The 18,503-nt window shown below is 53.1% G+C and overlaps 1 protein-coding gene across 1 annotated transcript; it reads left to right on the top strand.

Moving 5' to 3' along the window:
• Nucleotides 1–3,663: 3,663 nt before the first annotated feature.
• On the top strand, nucleotides 3,664–16,421 carry CTU1 (cytosolic thiouridylase subunit 1). The gene is made up of 3 exons (XM_050771613.1): nucleotides 3,664–3,788; nucleotides 7,554–8,082; nucleotides 12,991–16,421. The coding sequence occupies exons 1-3, from the start codon at nucleotides 3,732–3,734 to the stop codon at nucleotides 13,527–13,529; spliced, it is 1,125 nt and encodes a 374-aa protein (XP_050627570.1). The 5' UTR covers nucleotides 3,664–3,731; the 3' UTR covers nucleotides 13,530–16,421.
• Nucleotides 16,422–18,503: the final 2,082 nt, after the last annotated feature.

Here is an 18,503-nt window from a genome sequence, read left to right as displayed (position 1 = left end):
CGTGCCCCTGAATTCAACAGAAGATTTTTTGTAATTGTGTGGCTGGGCTGGGAGGAACTGGGAGTATCCTGTGTGGTGGAGCCTCCTTAGACCGATGTCAGTTTTCTAGAAATAGTTTTGGGAGAAATATAAGCCATGTAGATAAAAATATCTTCCCCCCAAGAAAACAAATCTCAGTGGTTTACACACATGAACACGCTTAGAGAAACAGAACACTGGGGACACCGCAGCACCTCCCCTTTGTTACCCCACTTCCTGTCAGCCACACCCCCACTTTCTACGGAAGGAGCCCCAGCCTCACTTTAATGCTAATGGTCTCCAGGCTTTTCTTTCTTTCTTTCTTTCTTTTTTTTTTGAGACAGAGTCTCGCTCAGTCGCCCAGGCTGGAGTGCAGTGGCGCGATCTCGGTTCACTGCAAACTCCGCCTCCTGGGTTCACGCCATTCTCCTGCCTCAGCCTCCCGAGTAGCTGGGACTACAGGCGCCCGCCACCTCGCCCGGCTAGTTTTTTTGTATTTTCAGTAGAGACGGGGTTTCACTGTGTTAGCCAGGATGGTCTCGATCTCCTGACCTTGTGATCCGCCCATCTCGGCCTCCCAAAGTGCTGGGATTACAGGCGTGAGCCACCGCGCCCGGCCTGGTCTCCATGCTTTTCTATGTAGTTTTATCATCTGTGCATGTTGCCGGGAGTACTGCAGGCCCCCATGTTTGCCCAATCACTCCCTCCCAAGAGGGGAAGTTGCAGCATTTCAGTGGTCAGAAGGGCTGAGCCATGACTGACAGTGATGTCCTGCATCTGTCCCGCAGGGCTGGGTGTCCACATCTGAGTTCTATCTTGAGCAGGAGGTGCTCAGTCAGGCCTCTCAGCCCTGCTCCCCTGAAGGCCTGCGCACCTGCAGAGCCAACACGGGCCTCAGATTAGTATCGGCCACTTCAATTCTAACTCAGGCAGGACAGGACAGCTCAGCCCCACCTGGAACTCGGGGGCCAATCCCTCAGCTTCCCTAGAGAAGAGCAGGCCTGCTCACCTGGAGTAGTAGCCCCAGGTGAGGCCATGGGGGTGGGAGAGGGAAGCCAGTGCCCGTGAGGGCGCCTGATCAGGTGAGAACCAGGGGCCCGGAGGCCTTTTCACTCACACATTTGCAACCAGAGGGGCTTCCTGGGAAAGGGTAGAAGAGTATGAGATTCTGTTCCCAGGCCTCCACCCCTGTGACAGCCCAAACACCCAACCAGGCTGCCTGCCCCAGCACCCGTCCTGCAACTCACTCTACTCAGAGGCTCAGGGAAATGTGCTGAGATCGCAGTGGGTGATGAGCCCAACAGGTCAATTCTCCTCCATTCCCAGCCTCTATGTGAGGCAGCTCCAGGCCCCCGGGTGCTGAGAGCTGGGAGGAATTCGGTGTTCTTCCCTCTCAGGACCCGCTCAGCAGGGCAGGGTGGGGAGGCGGGCTGCTGTCAGCCACACAGACCACGGGGACTCTCCCTCCAGGACAGGCCGTGATGTGCCATTGTTCAGTGTCTTTGGGGCTGGATGAAAAAAACAGAGAAAGCAGGAAGGGTGGCCCTGAGAGGTCAGTTTATCCCTTACCTCCCATTCAGAATTAAACAGAAGACACACGACGGTTTGACTCACGCTCTTTTTGGTTTTTTTTGAGACCGAGTCTTGCTCTGTCACCCAGGCTGGAGTGCAGTAGCGCGATCTCGGCTCACTGCAATCTCTGCCTTCCAGGTTCAAGCAATTCTCCTGCCTCAGCCTCCTGAGTAGCAGGGATTACAGGCGCGTCCCACCATGCCAGGTTAACTTTTGTATTTTTAGTAGAGATGGGATTTCACCACGTTGGTCAGGCTGGTCTCGAACTCCTGACCTCGTGATCTGCCCGCCTTAGCGTCCCAAAGTGCTGGGATTACAGGCGTGAGCCACCAAGCCTGGCCCGGCTCATGCTCTTATGTACACAAATCCTAGAGTCCACACTAGCTGACAGACCCTGGAGGGAAGGAGGCTGAACTGAGATTGGAAGGGGGAGTGGGTCATATTGACGCATGACGGACGGGCATCACAATGAAGGACGAGGGATGTGCAAAGGCTCTGAAACAGCCTGGCAGATGAAGGGACCTGCACATATATCTGGGGTCTTCCAAGGGGACGTGGAGGTGTTGGGGCATGACCAGCTGAGGAGCTTGGACTGAGGGTGCCGAGGAGTCTCAGGGGTGGGCCAGGAAGGGGTGGGGCTAGTACTGAGTGCAAGAAGGTCTTTCTTGGCTTGTGCTGTCAGGGGCACAGCATGGAGGGAAGATAGGAAGCTGGGGAGGGGCATGGAGCAATGATCAAGACAGCAAAGGGGCTGGGTACGGTGGCTCACATCTGTAATCTCAGCACTTTGGGAGGCCGAGGCGGGTGGATCATCTGAGGTCAGGAGTTTGAGATCAGCCTGACCAACATGGTGAAACCCTGTCTCTATTAAAGGTACAAAAATTAGCCAGGCATGGTGGCACATGCCTGTAATCCCAGCTACTTGGAAGGCTGAGGCAGGAGAATCACTTGAACCCAGGAGGCGGAGGTTGCAGTGAGCCAAGATCCTGCCACTGCACTCCAGCCTAGATGACAAGAGTGAAATTTCATCTTCAAAAAAAAAAAAAAAAAAAGACAGCAAAGGACCTGGTCATGCCGATGGAGGGGAGGGGACTAAGCAAGGAGGGCATGATGGGAGACATTGTTCAGGAAGTGAAGTTACAGCACCCACTGGCTTATGAGTGTGGTGGGTGAAAAGGGTGACATTTGCAGGAAGTGCTGCATCCCAAATGGGGTAAATGGGGGAAGAGAGACGCCATGCATAAGACGAGGATCAAGGGGCAGAAAGTAGGGGAGGCATCGAGACAGAGCTCAAAGCCTCAGTTTTTTTGAGGACTTAGGTTTGGGGACCCGGGTCTCAAGGATATCAGATATCTGAGTCCTTAGACTCCTTGTGCCCCGGCATTTGAGTCTCCGGGGACTTCAAGGCCCTTGGGCCTTGTGGGGAGGGTGGAGGCCTCCAGGTCCCTGTGTCTCTAGGGTGCAGACGGTAGTCTCCAGGTCTACTGGTTCTCTCAGGTGCTTTGGTGCCAGGGGTCTGCGTATTTAACGCCCTTAGTCTCAAGGGCCTGAGTCTCTGAGCGTCTGGGCTCCTGGGTTAGGTGAGAAAGATCTTTGGATCCTTCTGTTTAGATGTTTAGAGTCTGGGTCTCCAGCACACGCATCACCACCGCCCACGCGTGCGCGCGGAGTTCCGCTCCAATCCTCGAAGTCTGCTCTGCGGATGCGCCATCTGCGCCTTTCACACTAGCGACCAACCCCTGCAGTTTCACCTTCAATTCCCACCCGCAACCCCGCCTCAAAGGGCAGAAATCACAGGCCCTATAATCCCCTTAAAATCCTATAATAATCCCACAAAACCAGTTAATTAGAATACAACTACTTCGTCCATCCAGCAACCTGCTGGTGACAGCGCGCTGCCATGACAACAGTACACGCGGCTCCGCAGCTCCCTGCGCCCGCGCGCAGGAGGAGAAAGTAAACAGAGGGTAGTGTACTTTGGGAGCAGCTGAAAGAGCAATGCAAGTGTTTCTGGGAGTTGTAGGCCAAGCGGGATCCCGGAGCCGCAGGCGCATCCAGCGGCCCTGTCGCATGGGCTTCTGGGAGTTCTAGGCAAGAAAGCCCCAAGACCTCATGGGAGTGGTAGTCTCTGAGTCACTTCCATGCCAGGCTTCCGCGTGGTGGGCAGTGTGGGCGTCCCAGCACTGAGTTCTGCCCGGGTGAGTACTTCCTCCTGCGGTGGGTCAGCATGTGGACCCCGGCTCTTTGTTGCGGTGCCGTGGGAGGGTTGGGGGTCTCTCCGAGCGTAAGACGCCTCTGATTTCCCAGGGCCTGTGTCCCTGAGGCCTTGTAGCCAGGATTCCCACTTTGGACGCTGCGGTCCGGCCTGTCTCTTACCGGGCCACCCCCTTCCCCAAGACAGGATAAGACCATCTGCTTGCCCCCGCCCCGATGTCCATATATGCCTGTCCCCGCCCCCATGCCACACATTATCTGTCCTTTTGATAAGGCTGCAATCCAGAGGCATCCCTAGGGTCCGCGGCTGCTCTTCTGGGAGCATTTATTATTCCTTGATCCTACAGATATTTACTGAGCACCGACCCTGCGCAAGGCAGCGGGGGAGAGGGCACCAGACCAACCCTGTCCCTGCCTTGAAGAAGCAGAGAGGCAGACCTGTCACTAGTGAAGCTAGTCAGGATCAGGGCCCGTATGGAGCTGCATACGTGCAGTTCTGGGGGCCCTGGTGGAGGCGCTCGACTCAGTGACTGGGGTCCATAAAGTCTTTGAGGGAAGACGCTTACCATGCATGTCAAACCTGACGTGTCCAAATGGAATTACTGGTCTTCTCCCCTCACAAAATGGCCCCACCATCCCTCCAGTGCTCAGACCAGAACCTCAAAGTTACCTTTCATCACTTTCTCTCGTCATTGCTCCAGTCCCCAATCAGTCTTATACATGTCCTATGGGCTCCACCTTCAAAGTAGATCTGAAATTTCATTTCTTCCCACCTCTACTGCCACCACTCCTGTCTAGTGTGCTGACCTCCAGCCTTCTGTCCTTCTCCCTTACAACAGTCCTCACCACACAGCAGCCAAATGAATCCCACCTTTTTTTTTTAATTTGAGACAAGGTCTCACTCTATCACCCAAGCTGGAGTGCAGTGGTGCAATCATGGCTCACTGCAGCCTTGACCTCCTGGGCTCAAGTGATCCTCCTACTTTGGCCTCCTGAGTAGCTGGGACTACAGGCCTGCACCACCAGGAGCAGCTAATTTGTTTATTGTTTTTAGAGATGGGGTCTCGCTATGTTGCCCAGTCTAGGAATCCTTTTAAAACATGTCAGATCGTACCTCTTCCCTCTTCAAAAACCTCCCATGGCTCCCATCTCCTCCTGAATAAACCTAAAATTCCACATCATGGCCTATTAGGCTCTGCTCACTTGTGCAGCCTTGTCCCCTGCAAGGGTCTCCCTTCCTCAGGACGTGGATCCCCAGGACTGGGTGACTGTAGATTTAGGGGATGAGGAGAGATTAGTCCAGGGTGACATTATGTCCTGTCCTGCAGATGTGCTGGATGAAAAGTGGTGGCTGCTCTCAGAAGAGAGGGAACAGATGGGCAAGAACAGGTTTCTGCCTTTTGAGGAAGGTTGTCTGGGCACTTAGGGTCTGAACATCTGAAAGGTGACGCAGCCATGTGGAGGACCAGCCAGAGGGACATCTGAATATCATGATTCATAGGCGCTCACAAGAATGGAAAGACGTTGGGCACAGTGGCTCACACCTGTAATCTCAGCACTTTGGGAGGCCGAGTCAGGTGGCTCACTTGAGGCCAGGACTTCAAGACCAGCCTAGCCAACATGGTGAAACCCCATCTCTACTAAAAATACAAAAAAAAAAGAAAAAAAATTAGCCAGGCATGGTGGTGCATGCCTGTAGTCCCAGCTACTCGGGAGGCTGAAGCAGGAGAAACGCTTGACCCTGGGAGGCAGAGGTTGCAGTGAGCCGAGATTGTGTCACTGCACTCCAGCCTGGGTGACAGAACAAGACTCCATCTCAAAAAATAAAAATAAAAAATTTAAATCTCAAAAGGAATGGAAAGAGATGGGTGCTAGGCAGGACCTAAGGACATGAAGAGGCCTCCCCAAAAGAGAATTGAGCAGGAAATCCAGGAGCACAGAATGAATGAGTCAAAGTGGGGGGAGGAAAGATTCCAAGGGTTGCTGCTCAGCTGTGACAGATGTGCCTGATGGTCACTGCAGATGGGTCCTGAGGGCTGCTTCTTGGGCCCAGTGGCAGGGAAGAGTACTCAGGGCAGAGGGGAGAGCCAGTGCAAAAATCTGGAGAGGAGCGTTCCTCAGGTGTCAGAGTAAACGCCATAAAGGCTGAAGGACAGGAGGTCAGAGAAACAAGGAGTCAGACGTGTAGGGCCTCATCGGCCATTAGCAGTTATTATACTAAACTGAGATGGGATCCAAAGGAGGATGCTGAGAAGATTCAGGGCACGATCCCACTGGCTGTTCTGTGAAGGAGTGTTTGTAGAGGAGGCGAGGCAGGAGTAGGAGACCTGTGAGGAGCCCCAGGCAACTGTCCAGGAGAGAGACAGACCAGACTAGGGTGCTGCCGTGGAGATGGTCGTAAGTGTTTGGCTGTTTTGAAGCTACATTCAAACAGGATTTGCTAAATTTCCTTTAGGTACCTGGAGTTTGAAAAGGTGTGGACTTAGCCTTGCAATTTGGTGCCACCCACTGGGAGCATGACAAGTGTAGTGAGAGGAAGAGCAGTCCAGGGTCCTGGACCTCAAAGCTTCTGGCCTGAGCAGCTGGAAGGATGGAGCTGCCCTGTACTCCAGGAGAAGCCCGTTAGGTTAGAGGAATCAGGAATTTGGGTTTTGAGATGCCTAGTAGACATCTGAGCCGCACTGGTCTCTGTCCTCATAGAAGTTAGAGATGGTAAATATATAGTCACATAAAATAATTCCACCCATTGTGGTAAATCCTAGAAGCAGCGTGGCCTGCTCTGAATGGCAAGGAGGTGACTGCAGCAGTCCAGGCTGGAGGTGAGGGTGGCTTGGGGAGGGGAACTGAGCCTGGGGAGTTTTTATGGGTTCACCAGGCAGGCAGGACCAAGATTTGACTGAAGGGTTGGAGTCTTGGCTGGGTGGGGAAGGATGAGGTAGGAAAGATAACAGATGAAGGTCAAAGATGGGCCGATCCATGTCTTAATGAGGCCACAGAAGCTTGTGGGGGATTCTGATACCAGAGCTGAGTTGAGTTCAATCTTGGAGGCCCACACATTCTCTCACCCTCAAAACGGGTGCAGCCCCAGCTGGTCTCCCGAGAGGTGTGATCCAGGCTGCCTATGTGTTCCCTGGAGAAGGTGATCACCCTGCCTTTCATAGGATGCAATCAGAACCCATTCCTGGAGAGCGTATCCCATCCCACAAAGCGAAATCAATTGGCCTTTCCTGTTTTCCACCTCCCCCTGAATACAGCTTCAGTCCCCTGGCCTCTCTCTGCCCTTACAGTTATAAACCCCTCACCTCCCAAGCGCTCTTAACAGCCCTGGTGGCCCAGGCCAATGATATCTACCTTGTCCTTCTGATCAGGGCTGTAACAAGGGTGGCCTCCCTGGAGGTTGTGACAAATGGTCCTTAATATACACCCTCATCCCTCTGGACAGGATACAACCTAATCCTGGGTATAACCTGCTCGTCGCTCCCTCTCTTTACCCATGAAGCCAGCTTAAGCTACTTCTCTTCGTGCATAATGGGCGCAATCCAAGAAGCCTTCCCTAAGGCAGTGGCTTCCTTACAGTAGGACCTGATTATAACCATTCTGTCCCCAGCGCTAGAAGAAGCTACCCCACTCCCGCACGCGTCTCCCTGGTCTATTCTGGGCAGAGGTGCAATCCAGCCAATCTCCCCGAAGGCAAGGACCCTGCAATCCGGAATCCACGTGTAACCCACCTCCTCTCTCTCCCTGTCTAGGAGAAGCCGACCCCTCCCGCAATGCCCGCCCCGCCGTGCGCCTCCTGCCATGCCTCACGTGCCGCCCTCCGCCGTCCGCGCTCGGGCCAAGCGCTGTGCGGTGCCTGCTTCTGCGCCGCCTTCGAGGCCGAGGTGCTGCACACGGTGCTCGCCGGCCGCCTGCTGCCGCCGGGCGCGGTGGTGGCTGTGGGCGCCTCGGGCGGCAAGGACTCCACCGTGCTGGCGCACGTGCTGCGCGCGCTGACGCCGCGCCTGGGCATCTCACTGCAGCTCGTGGCCGTCGACGAGGGCATCGGTGGCTACCGGGACGCGGCGCTGGCGGCCGTGCGGCGCCAGGCGGCGCGTTGGGAGCTGCCGCTCACGGTCGTGGCTTACGAAGACCTATTCGGGGGCTGGACGATGGACGCCGTGGCCCGCAGCACAGCGGGCTCCGGCCGCAGCCGCTCCTGCTGCACCTTCTGTGGAGTGCTGCGGCGCCGGGCGCTGGAGGAAGGGGCGCGCCGCGTGGGAGCCACGCACATCGTGACAGGTGAGTACAGGCGTGGCGCAGAGCGGCACTCTCGGAGGCAGTGGGGAGCATGCACGGGCGAGGAGGCGGGGCCTGGAAGGGGACTCAGGCCCATGCTCCAGATGCGGGCGAGGAGACCCTGGTGGCTTAACTGGAGGATCCCCATAAGGAGATGCGGAAGTGCGCATGCTCCCGTTTGGGGCTGGGGACCTTTGAAGGTTCAAGACGCTGGGGAGAAAAAGGGGCCAGGCAGTGATCACAAAAGCTTTTGGGTCTTGGCCACCGTCTTGGTCTCCACAGATTGCCAAAGGGGTGGGAGGTGAAAGTCTCTGGAGATTAGATCTCTGGTTCTTTACTTATTTTTAAGTGTTTCTAACATGCTTGATCTCTTACGGTTCACCTTTCAGAATCCAGCTGTGTCTAAAAAGTATCTCCATCTCTTAATTCCTTTTCTTGGTTGGCCTCTCCTCTGATACTTTTTTTTTTTTTTTGAGACAGTCTCGCTCCGTCTCCCTGGCTGGAGTGCAGTGGCGCGATCTCCGCTCACTGCAAGCTCCGCCTCCCGGGTTCACGCCATTCTCCTGGCTCAGCCTCCCGGGTAGCTGGAGCTACAGGTGCCTGCCACCATGCCCGGCTAATTTTTTGTATTTTTAGTAGAGACGCGGTTTCACCGTGTTAGCCAGGATGATCTCGATCTCCTGACCTCATGATCCACCCGCCTCGGCCTCCCAAACTTGTTTATTCTCTCTCTTTCATCCATTCCTTCAACAAACAGATGCTAAGTTTCTGCGATCTGCCGATCCCAACTGTGGCCATACCAAAGTTCTTAACCACTCTGTACTTCTGTTCACCCCATCCCTAAAACAGGACTATGAATGGTACCCAGCTCATAAACTTGTTATGACAATTAGATGAGTCAGTAGAAGTATAATGTTATCTATATTATAGTTATGTTACATAACCTGTATGATATAGTATAGATTACACATTTTATACATGCTATTATCATCATCGTTGTCGGGCTAGGGCTAAGAATACAGTTATGCACAAGTTTCTACCTTTGCATGGTTATTGGGTACAAGATTATAAACACTATACATGTTATTGACCGTGCATGGACATGTTATGGACTATGTGTACACACAGAGAATCCTATGGCATGGAAGGAGTGGGGTCAAGGAACTATTTTGAAATCTGAAGGCTCATGGTGAAGAGGTAAAGGGGGTAAGAATTGGGGAGCGGTTATTGGTCTGTGAAAAGCCAATCTGGGCTGCCCTAAGAAGTCTAGTGTGGCTGGAGCCCAGAAAGCAAGGGCAGGGAAGGCTGGAGAGGTGGAAGAGGTCAGGTCTCACCCTGTAGGCTGTGGTGGAACCAGTAAAAGTGACATGAAGAGAATTTCACTTTGAAAAGCTCACCCATACCATGGTGAGGAACCTGGGTTGGAGGGGCAGGGACAAAGGCAAGGAGACCAGTCAGTGGGAAGCCAGCTGTGGTCATGGAGGTGAGAGATGATAGCTGGAGAGAATCAGCACACTCAAAGGATAGGAAGGCAAAAGTAGTTCCGAGTCTGTTGTCTGCCACCGTGCTAGGGTCACTGGCTCTGGGGAAGGCTTACTGAGCTTCATTCACTGGTGTGGCCCTTTCCTTACTGAGTAACTTTGGAGAAATCCCTAGATGTCTGTGATTGAAAATGGGAAGAATAATCCTTTCCATACAAGAACAGGCAGTGTATGGAAAGAATGAAATGCTTGAGCCGGGCACAGTGGCTCACACCTATAATCCCAGCACTTTGGGAGGCTGAGGCAGGTGGATCACAAGGTCAAGAGTTCGAGACCAGCCTGGCCAACATGGTGAAACCCCATCTCTACTAACACTACGAAATTTAGCCAAGCGTGGTGGCAGGTGCCTGTAATCCCAGCTACTTGGGAGGCTGAGGCAGGAGAATTGCTTGAACCCGGGAGGCGGAGGTTGCAGTGAGCTGAGATCGCACCACTGAGATCGCACTAGCCTGAGTGACAGAGCAAGAAAAAGAGAATGAGAGACTGTCTCGGGTTTTAAAGTTAATTTGATAGAATAATTGTACTTCTAAAAGTAATGAAGGCTTCCAGAAAAATCCCTAACTTGAAAGGTGATTTTTACCCTTTGTTTATGTACTCCATTTTCAAAGGCATAGTATAATAATTGTTGTAATAATTATTACAAAATCGGGAGCTCTTAGGTAGGTTTGTAATGACAAGGTGTGGAGCAAATCCAGTCTCCCCTAGTTAATGTGGTTTACAACTTTAAATCAATAAACATTTAACCAGATGTCGTTTGCAAACATGCCTGATCTCAAGGTCACAGGGCTTGGCAGGTCTTTGGAAGGTAACCATTACTACAAACACAATTAGAGCCAGGTTCTTGGGGGATTTTTACCATATAGACCAGGGCCTCTCAACTTCGGCCCTATTGATATTTGGGGCCAGATAATTTGTCATTAGGGAGCTGTCCTCTGCGTTATAGGATTTTAGTAGCATCTCTGACCTCTACCGACTAGATGCTATTTAATAGTAGTGCCCCACCCCCAACCTGACAACCAGAAATGTCTCCAGCCATTGTCAAATGTCTCTGGAGGAGGGAAGGAGGGCAGAATCATCCTAGATTGAGAACCACTGATACAGACTCAAGTACAACTTGACAAGACACAGAACAAGTATAGCTTCAATTTCATGGTGACCATATTTCTCACTGTTATTTCTTTTTTTTAAAATTATTTTTTTATTTTTATTTTTTTTTTCTCACTGTTATTTCTAAACAAAGATAACACAAAAACACTGCAGTTATTACAGGGGTGGTGGCTCATGCCAGTAATCCCAGCCACTTTGGGAGGCCGAGGCAGGTGGATCACTTGAGCTCAGGAGTTCAAGACCAGCCTGGCCAACATATGGAGAAACTGCATCTATACAGAAATACAAAAATTAGCTGGGCAGAGTGGCACACATCTGTGGTCCCAGCTACTCTGGAGGCTGAGGAGTGGGGATCACTTAAGCCCTAGAGATGCAGGTTGCAGTGAGCTGAGATCGTGCCACTGTACTCCAGCCTGGGCACTAAAGCGACACCCTGTCTCAAACACAGACACACACACAATAAAACAAAATGAAAAAAAAACATAAAAAACTACAGTCTGTGTTGTCAGAGGCTCTGTGTCAAGAATCATTTGTTTTCTCTGGCTGCTGTAACAAATTACTTCAAATTTCACAGCTTTAAACAACACAGATTTATTATCTTGTAGTTCTGGAAATCAGAAGTCTGGGAAGTCTCGCCAGGCTAAAATCAAAATGTCAACAGTGCTGCGTTTCTCCTGGAGGCTCTGGGGCAAGGGGGTCCATTTTCTTGCCTTTTCCAGCTTCCAGAGGCTGCCCACATTCCTGGCTGGCCCCTTCCTCTATTTTCTTTTCTTTTCTTTTTTTCTTTTGAGAAAGAGTCTTGCTCTGGAGCCCAGGCTGGAGTGCAGTGGCACGATCTCGGCTCACTGCAACCTCCGCCTCCCAGGTTCAAGAGATTCTCATGCCTCAGCCTCCTGAGTAGCTGGGGTTACAGGTGCCTGCCACTATACCCTGCTAATTTTTGTATTTTTAGCAGAGATGGGGGTTTTGCCATGTTGGCCAGGCTGGTCTTGAACTCCTGGCCTCAGGTGATTCTCCCTCGGCCTCTCAAAGTGCTGGGATTACAGGCATGAGCCACTGTGCCCGGCTCTTCCTCCATTTTCAAAGCCAAGGATGACAGGTTGAGTCTTACACCGTTTCCGTCACTCTAACCTTGCTTCTGCCCTCATACCCCCATATGCAGTAGGCGGGTGGCAAATGAGGTATCCCCAAGTTCCCCAGGGAGCTTGTGTATGTTCCCCTCTCGATTCCTGCTGTGTGCACCTCCGGCCACCACCTGGCTACACCACAGTGCCCAGGGGTCTCCATGGCCCAGTCTCCCTCTCCCGGTCTCTGGGTCCTAGCTGTCCTATGGTGCCCAGAGGGGCGCCATAGCTCAGGCTCCCCCTCCCTATCTCTCTCTGGGTCCTGGCTGCCCACTATGTTCAAAGGTCTCCATGGTCCTATCTCTCCCTTTTCAGCCTCCCTCCTCCACTCTAAGGGTCTTTGTGATTCCCTTGAGCGCGCCTGGATAACGCACCAGACTGTCCCTGTTGTAAAGTCAGCTGATTAGCAGCCCCAGTTCAACTTGCAACCGTAATTCCCCTTTGCCCTGCAACCAAACATACTAACAGGTTCCCAGAATTAGGCCATGGACTCCCTAGGCGGTAGGGGAGAGCGCAGCCTGCCTACCCCAGCAGCTCTCTTGAGAATCTTGGTTAAGTGCCTTAAACGCCATTCTGATTTTTGTGTACAGTTTGAATTGCGGTTTTAACTGAGGCTGATAAGGTTATTAGCAGCATAATGCACTTTTACTTCCTATATGAAAGGGCAACTAGCATAAGGTCCACTATGCAGTAGGCGGGTGGTACATGAGGGCACCCCCATGTTGCGCCAGGGGAGCTTATGTTTCTCTTTGATTTTTTGTTGTGCCCACCTCCAGCCTGCACCTGGCTGCTTCACGGTTCCCGAGGGGGTCTCCATGGCTCGCTCTCCCCCTCCTCGTCTCTCTCTGGGTCCTGGTTGCCCACAGTGCCCCAGGGGTCTCCATGGCTCTCTCTCCCACTCCCTGTCTCTGGATCCTGGCTGTCGCACGTTGTTCGGGGGTCTGTCTCCATGGCTTGCTCTCCCTCTCGCCGTCTCTCTCTGGGTCCTGGCGGCCACACTGTGCCCTGGGTCTCCGTGGGTCTCTCCTCCCAGTCTCTCTCTGGGTCCTGGTGGACCCTTGGTTCCCCGGGGGGGGGGGGTCCCTGACCAGCAGCGCCCTCCACGCCCCACCTCACCCGCTCCCGTCTCTCCCCACCAGGTCACAACGCCGACGACATGGCGGAGACCGTGCTCATGAACTTCCTGCGGGGCGACGCGGGGCGGCTGGCCCGGGGCGGGGGCCTGGGCTCTCCGGGCGAGGGGGGCGCCCTGCCGCGCTGCCGCCCACTGCAGTTCGCCTCGCAGAAGGAGGTGGTGCTGTACGCGCACTTCCGCCGCCTCGACTACTTCTCCGAGGAGTGCGTCTACGCGCCCGAGGCCTTCCGTGGTCACGCCCGGGACCTGCTCAAGCGCCTGGAGGCGGCGCGGCCGTCGGCGGTGCTGGACCTCGTGCACTCGGCCGAGCGCCTGGCGCTGGCCCCGGCCGCGCGGACCCCGCGCCCCGGCGCCTGCTCCCGCTGTGGGGCCCTGGCCAGTCGCGCGCTCTGCCAGGCCTGCGCACTACTGGACGGCCTGAACCGCGGCCGGCCCCGCCTGGCCATCGGCAAGGGCCGCCGGGGGCTGGACGAGGAGGCGATACCGGGGACACCCGGGGATCCGGCCCGGGCCCCCACCTCCAAGGCCGTCCCCACCTTCTAGCGACTTCAGGCCTCCTGCCGGGATCTGACCCCCCCCCCGGGTGGGGGCTGCCTGTAAATGACACTGTGAATAAACCTGTTACCTTACCGGGCCTTCCACGTGGGGTTGGGAAGGAGATGGCGGCCTGTTGACCTGAAACCCTGAAGAAGCTAGGACCCCAGACTTTGGGGTCTTAGGGCGGACGGCTCTCGAGTTGGGCTTCTGGCTCTGAGGGAGGAGGGGGCTGGGGGACCATCCTGCGTCTGAGAGAGGAGAGGGCCAGGACTAGGCCTAGAAGAAGTGGTGCTAGGGACCCCAGGCATCATCTGTGGTTGAGGAAGGAGGACCTGGGATCGTGGACTCCTGGGTCTCAGGGAGGAGGGGACTGAACACCTTGTGATTCCTGAGCGAGTGGAGGTTGGTTGGGGCCTCCTGCCCAGTGCCTCTGCTGGTTCTGGGTGCGCTCAGGAGGGTCTTGACCTGATGTTTCCTGTTTGCCCACAGTGGGGTAAGCAGAGTGACATGACTTGATGGACACACGCCATTCACAGCCCCCATCACGATGCCTCCCTTCCAGCGCTTCGTGTGCAGTGCACGCTGCACCTTCATTTCGTCTCCACCACGGCCTCACTGGCTATAGCCTGAAGTGGTAAATGGCCCTAAGACAGCCAGTCGGAAGGGGTCACACCGAGGGCTCCCTCCAAAGCTCTCGAGGATTGAAGATCGTGGAATTGGCCCTCCCCCACCCCACCCCTCCCGAATCTTTCCTAGTATCTCTGTCACGGGTGAGGAGGGGCTGGATGGGTTCCCCAAACCTTGGACTCTGGAAGCAGGGTTGTGAGCCTGTCGGTGACTTAGCCTCTTTCATCTCCCATTTCTCCTCTGAAAATGGAGTCAGCCCCCTTGCCCGCGCCCCCCCCCCATCTCCCCGCATCAAGGCACCATTGGGAGGAAGCGGAAGATCAGAGAAGTTGAGGTGCTCAATAAATGGTGACCACTTGGACTTGGTCGTTCGTGTTACTGTCTGCCCACCAGGGGGCGCTGGGTTCAGGGTTGCTGTCCTGTAGGTATGGGGAGATTGTGAGAATCTCAAGCTTCCTAGGGAGATGGTGCTCTCAGTCCCACCTCCAGGACTTGTTGGGCTGGCTTCTTGTCAGAAATGCCCCTTCTTCCCATCGCTCTGCTCAGATCCTCCAGGGTCCTCCTGGAAGGCTTCTCAATTGTCTTCTCCCACCTCCCAACCCTGGGCTTGGTATTCTCCCAAACCCCTGCTTCTCAGTCCCGTCCTCACTGTGTGGCCACCCAGACTTGGGCTGGAGGGCAGGGATTCACTCAACACATGTGTATGAGCACCTCCTTTGCATCAGGCACTCCTCTGGGTTCTAGGAACACGGCAGTGAGCAGGAGACAAGTCCTTGCCCTCATGAAGTTCAGTCTGGGGGAAATGGACAGTAAGCACATCAATATGTAATGTCAGATAGTGATGAATGCTACAAATAAAAAAAAATGATGAGAGACAGAAAGAGCTCGTAGCCATAGGGGTCAGGGAAGGAAGGGCCTTAGAGGACGTGACGTTATGCACAGACCTGCAGAAGCAAAAGAACGAAGCTTTGAGCCATTTGGGGGAAGAGCTTTCCTGGTGGAGGGAACTGCCAGTGCAAAAGCCCAGAGGTGGGAATCAGCTTGCAAGTGCAGGGAACAGCACGTCCACTGTGGCGGGAACAGAGTGGGTGAGGAGGAGAATAGCAAGAGATGAAATGAGCTGGTAAGCAGGGATGGGCCATGCATGGTCTTCTGTTGGCAAGAAAGACTTGTGTTTTAGGAGTGATGGCAGGTCTTTGGAGGGCTTTGGTTCCAGCAGTGTGTCTAATTTCCATTTCCTAAAAGTTACTCCAACTGCTGTGAGGAGAATGAGCTGTAGGGGGTGCAAGATGATCAAGATCAATTGCATAGGATGACGCTTGTGTGCCAGTCCTGGTGCCAAGTGTGCCTACCTTCCTCATTAGCTCAGTGACATGAGGAATGGGTTTTCAGCAACAATGTTTTTTTAACTGGTATGTAGAAGGAAAAAGTTTATTTTTTATTTTTTAATATTATTTTATTTTTCCATAAGTTATTGGGGTACAGGTGGTATTTGGTTGCATGAATAATTTCTTTAGTGGTGATTTGTGAGATCCTGGTGCACCAATCACCTGAGCAGTACACACTGCACCGTATTTTTTGTCTTTTATCCCTCGTCCCCCTCCCACTCTTCCCCCCAAATCCCCGAAGTCCACTGTATCATTCTTATGCCTTTGCATCCTCATAGCTTAGTTCCCACATATCAGTGAGAACATAGGATGTTTGGTTTTCCATTCCTGAGTTACTTCACTTAGAATAATAGTCTCCAATCTCATCCTGGTCATTGCAAATGCTGTTAATTCATTCCTTTGTATGGCCGAGTAGTATTCCATCGTATATATATATATATATACCACAGTTTCTTTATCCACTCATTGATTGATGGGCATTTGGGTTGGTTCCTTCAGCACCAATTTTATGAAGGATGAACTTACAACCCAGAGAGGTGAAGTAAGTTGCCCGGGGCCACACTGCAGCAAATCAGCAAAGGAGCTGGGGCTCTGGACACTTTGGCTGGGCTGCCTGCTGGAAGCCAGGGGACCTAGGTTCCTATTGCTGATGTGCCAGGGATTTACCATGTGGCTTTGGCCAAGGGACCGCTTCCCTTCTGTTCGTCGGAGTTTCTCCCCCTGCATGGGGGGGTGGGCAGTGGGTTAGATTTCTTTTGTGGTTTAAGGCACTCTCCAATTGAAAATGCAAACCGTATGTATAATTTAAAATCTTCTCATAGCCGTATTTTTAGAGAAGGGACACAAGTGACATTTAAATAAATTTATTTGACCCACTTATACACAAATTATAATTTTAATATATAATCAGTATGTTAAAACTTAAGTGAGTTTTGTTTTGTTTTGTTTTGTTTTGTTTGAGATGGAGTCTGGCTCTGTCGCCCAGGCTGGAGTGCAGTGGCCTAATCTTCGTGTAATCTCGGCAAGCTCCGCCTCCCGAGTTCACGCCGTTCTCCTCCCTCAGCCTCCCGAGCAGCGGGGACTACAGGCGTCCGCCACCACACCCGGTTAATTTTTTGTATTTTTAGTAGAGATGGAGTTTCACCGTGTTAGCCAGGATGGTCTCCATCTCCTGACCTTGTGATCCACCCGCCTCGGCCTCCCAAAGTGCTGGGATTACAGGCTTGAGCCACCATGCCCAGCCGCGAGATGTTTTATACATGTTTTTTCATATAGAGTGTTCGAAATTCAGTTTGTATATTACACTTCCAACCCATCTCAATCCAGACTCCCCACAGTTCAGCCGCCACATGGGACTCGTGGGCGCCCCACTGGACTGCGCAGGTTTGCAATGTGCTTCTTAGACCCAGACTGCCTGAGTTCAGAGTCAAGCTCTGCCGGGCGAACTGTGTGACCTTGAGCAGGTTCCTCGGCTGTACAGTGTGGGGAGGAATGGTACTTCTGCCCTGTGGTTATTGTTAATGAATACATACCAGTGCTTAGAAGAGCGCCTGGCATTTAGTGAGTGCTTGCCATCCCTCTTAGCCTGGGCTTGCAGCCTTGCTTATGGGTTACTCTGAAGAGCTGGGGTACTGGATGTGGTGGCTAACACCTGAAATCCCAGCACTTTGGTAGCTGAAGCAGGCAGATCACTTGAGGTCAGGAGTTCGAGGTGGAACCCTGCCTTTACTAAAAATACAAAAAAATACAAAAAATTAGCCAGGCGGGCTGGCAGATGCCTGTAATCCCAGTCACCCAGGAGGCTGAGGCTTGAGCCCTGGAGGTGGAGGTTGCAGTGAATCATGATCTGGAGATCTGGCCACTGCACTCCAGCCTGGGCGACAGAGCCAGGCTCCGTCTCAAAAAATAAAACAAAACAAAACAAAACAAAATAAAAATAGTCAGGCGCAGTGGCTCACGCCTGTAATCCCAGCACTTTGGGAGCCCCAGGCGGGAGAATCATGAGGTCAGGAGATTGAGACCATCCTGGCTAACACGCTGAAACCCCGTCTTTACTAAAAATACAAAAAATTAGCCGGTGTGGTGGTGGGCGCCTGTAGTCCCAGCTACTCCGGAGGCTGAGGGAGGAGAATGGCGTGAACCCGGGAGGTGGAGCTTGCAGTGAGCCGAGATGGCGCCACTGCACTCCAGCCTGGGCGACAGCAAGACTCCGTCTCTAAATAAATAAATAAATAGATAAATAAATAGATAAATGAAAATAAAAATGCTGGGGGAAGGTGTTCTTTTCGTCTCTGGCCACAAGAGGTCGCTGTGACCTCACCTGTGCAGCCGGTGGTCATTGACAGCAAAGCCAGGTCTCCCCTTCCCCTGCCCAGACTGGGAGCTCAGGTGTCTCCGGCCACCTGTCCGTTGGTCTCTGAGCCAGTCCTCAAGGGTGAGAGACAGGTTGGCAGAGATTTAAGGCCCCGTATAAACACCGGACACTCCTTGACCTCAAGACCCCTGTGTCATCCACTCAACAAATACTTTTTGAGCATGTGATTTGTGACAGCAGTGAACAGACCAAAATCATGCCCTGAAGGGAGAGACCAAAAAACACTCAGAAAAATAAGTCAAATATGTAGTATGTTAGATGGTGATAATGACTTCTATTTAAGTAGGAGGGACAGGGGAGGCTTCAAGGAGGAGATATTCAGGGAAAGGTGTAGGGTGAGGCAGAGAGCACGGGGGTGGGGGGTCTCGGGGGAAAGTGCTCCTGGCAGGAAACAGCAAGTGCAAACTCTGAGATTGAGGGAAAAAGCAGAGGGGGCAGGTGGAGGAGAGAGGTGAGAGGGAGAGGCGACTTTGGCCTGGCCTTTGGTTCTGAGCAATGCAGAAGCCATGGAGGATATTTGGGCAAAGGAGGGATACTGATCACCCCTTTATTCACACAGCAAACATTTCCTGACACCTCCTTGGAGCTGGC

The sequence above is a fragment of the Macaca thibetana genome, chromosome 19 (genome assembly GCF_024542745.1).
Source record: "Macaca thibetana thibetana isolate TM-01 chromosome 19, ASM2454274v1, whole genome shotgun sequence".
NCBI lineage: Eukaryota > Metazoa > Chordata > Mammalia > Primates > Cercopithecidae > Macaca > Macaca thibetana.
Note: the sequence above shows the minus strand (reverse complement) of the source record. Positions and strands in the feature narration are given on the sequence as shown.

Coding starts and splice junctions, on each gene's coding strand:
- CTU1 (XM_050771613.1), top strand. CDS start 3,732: ATGCCAGGCTTCCGCGTGGTGGGCAGTGTGGGCGTCCCAGCACTGAGT. Junction 3,789..7,553: donor CAGCACTGAGTTCTGCCCGG/GTGAGTACTTCC, acceptor CTCCCTGTCTAG/GAGAAGCCGACCCCTCCCGC. Junction 8,083..12,990: donor AGCCACGCACATCGTGACAG/GTGAGTACAGGC, acceptor TCTCCCCACCAG/GTCACAACGCCGACGACATG.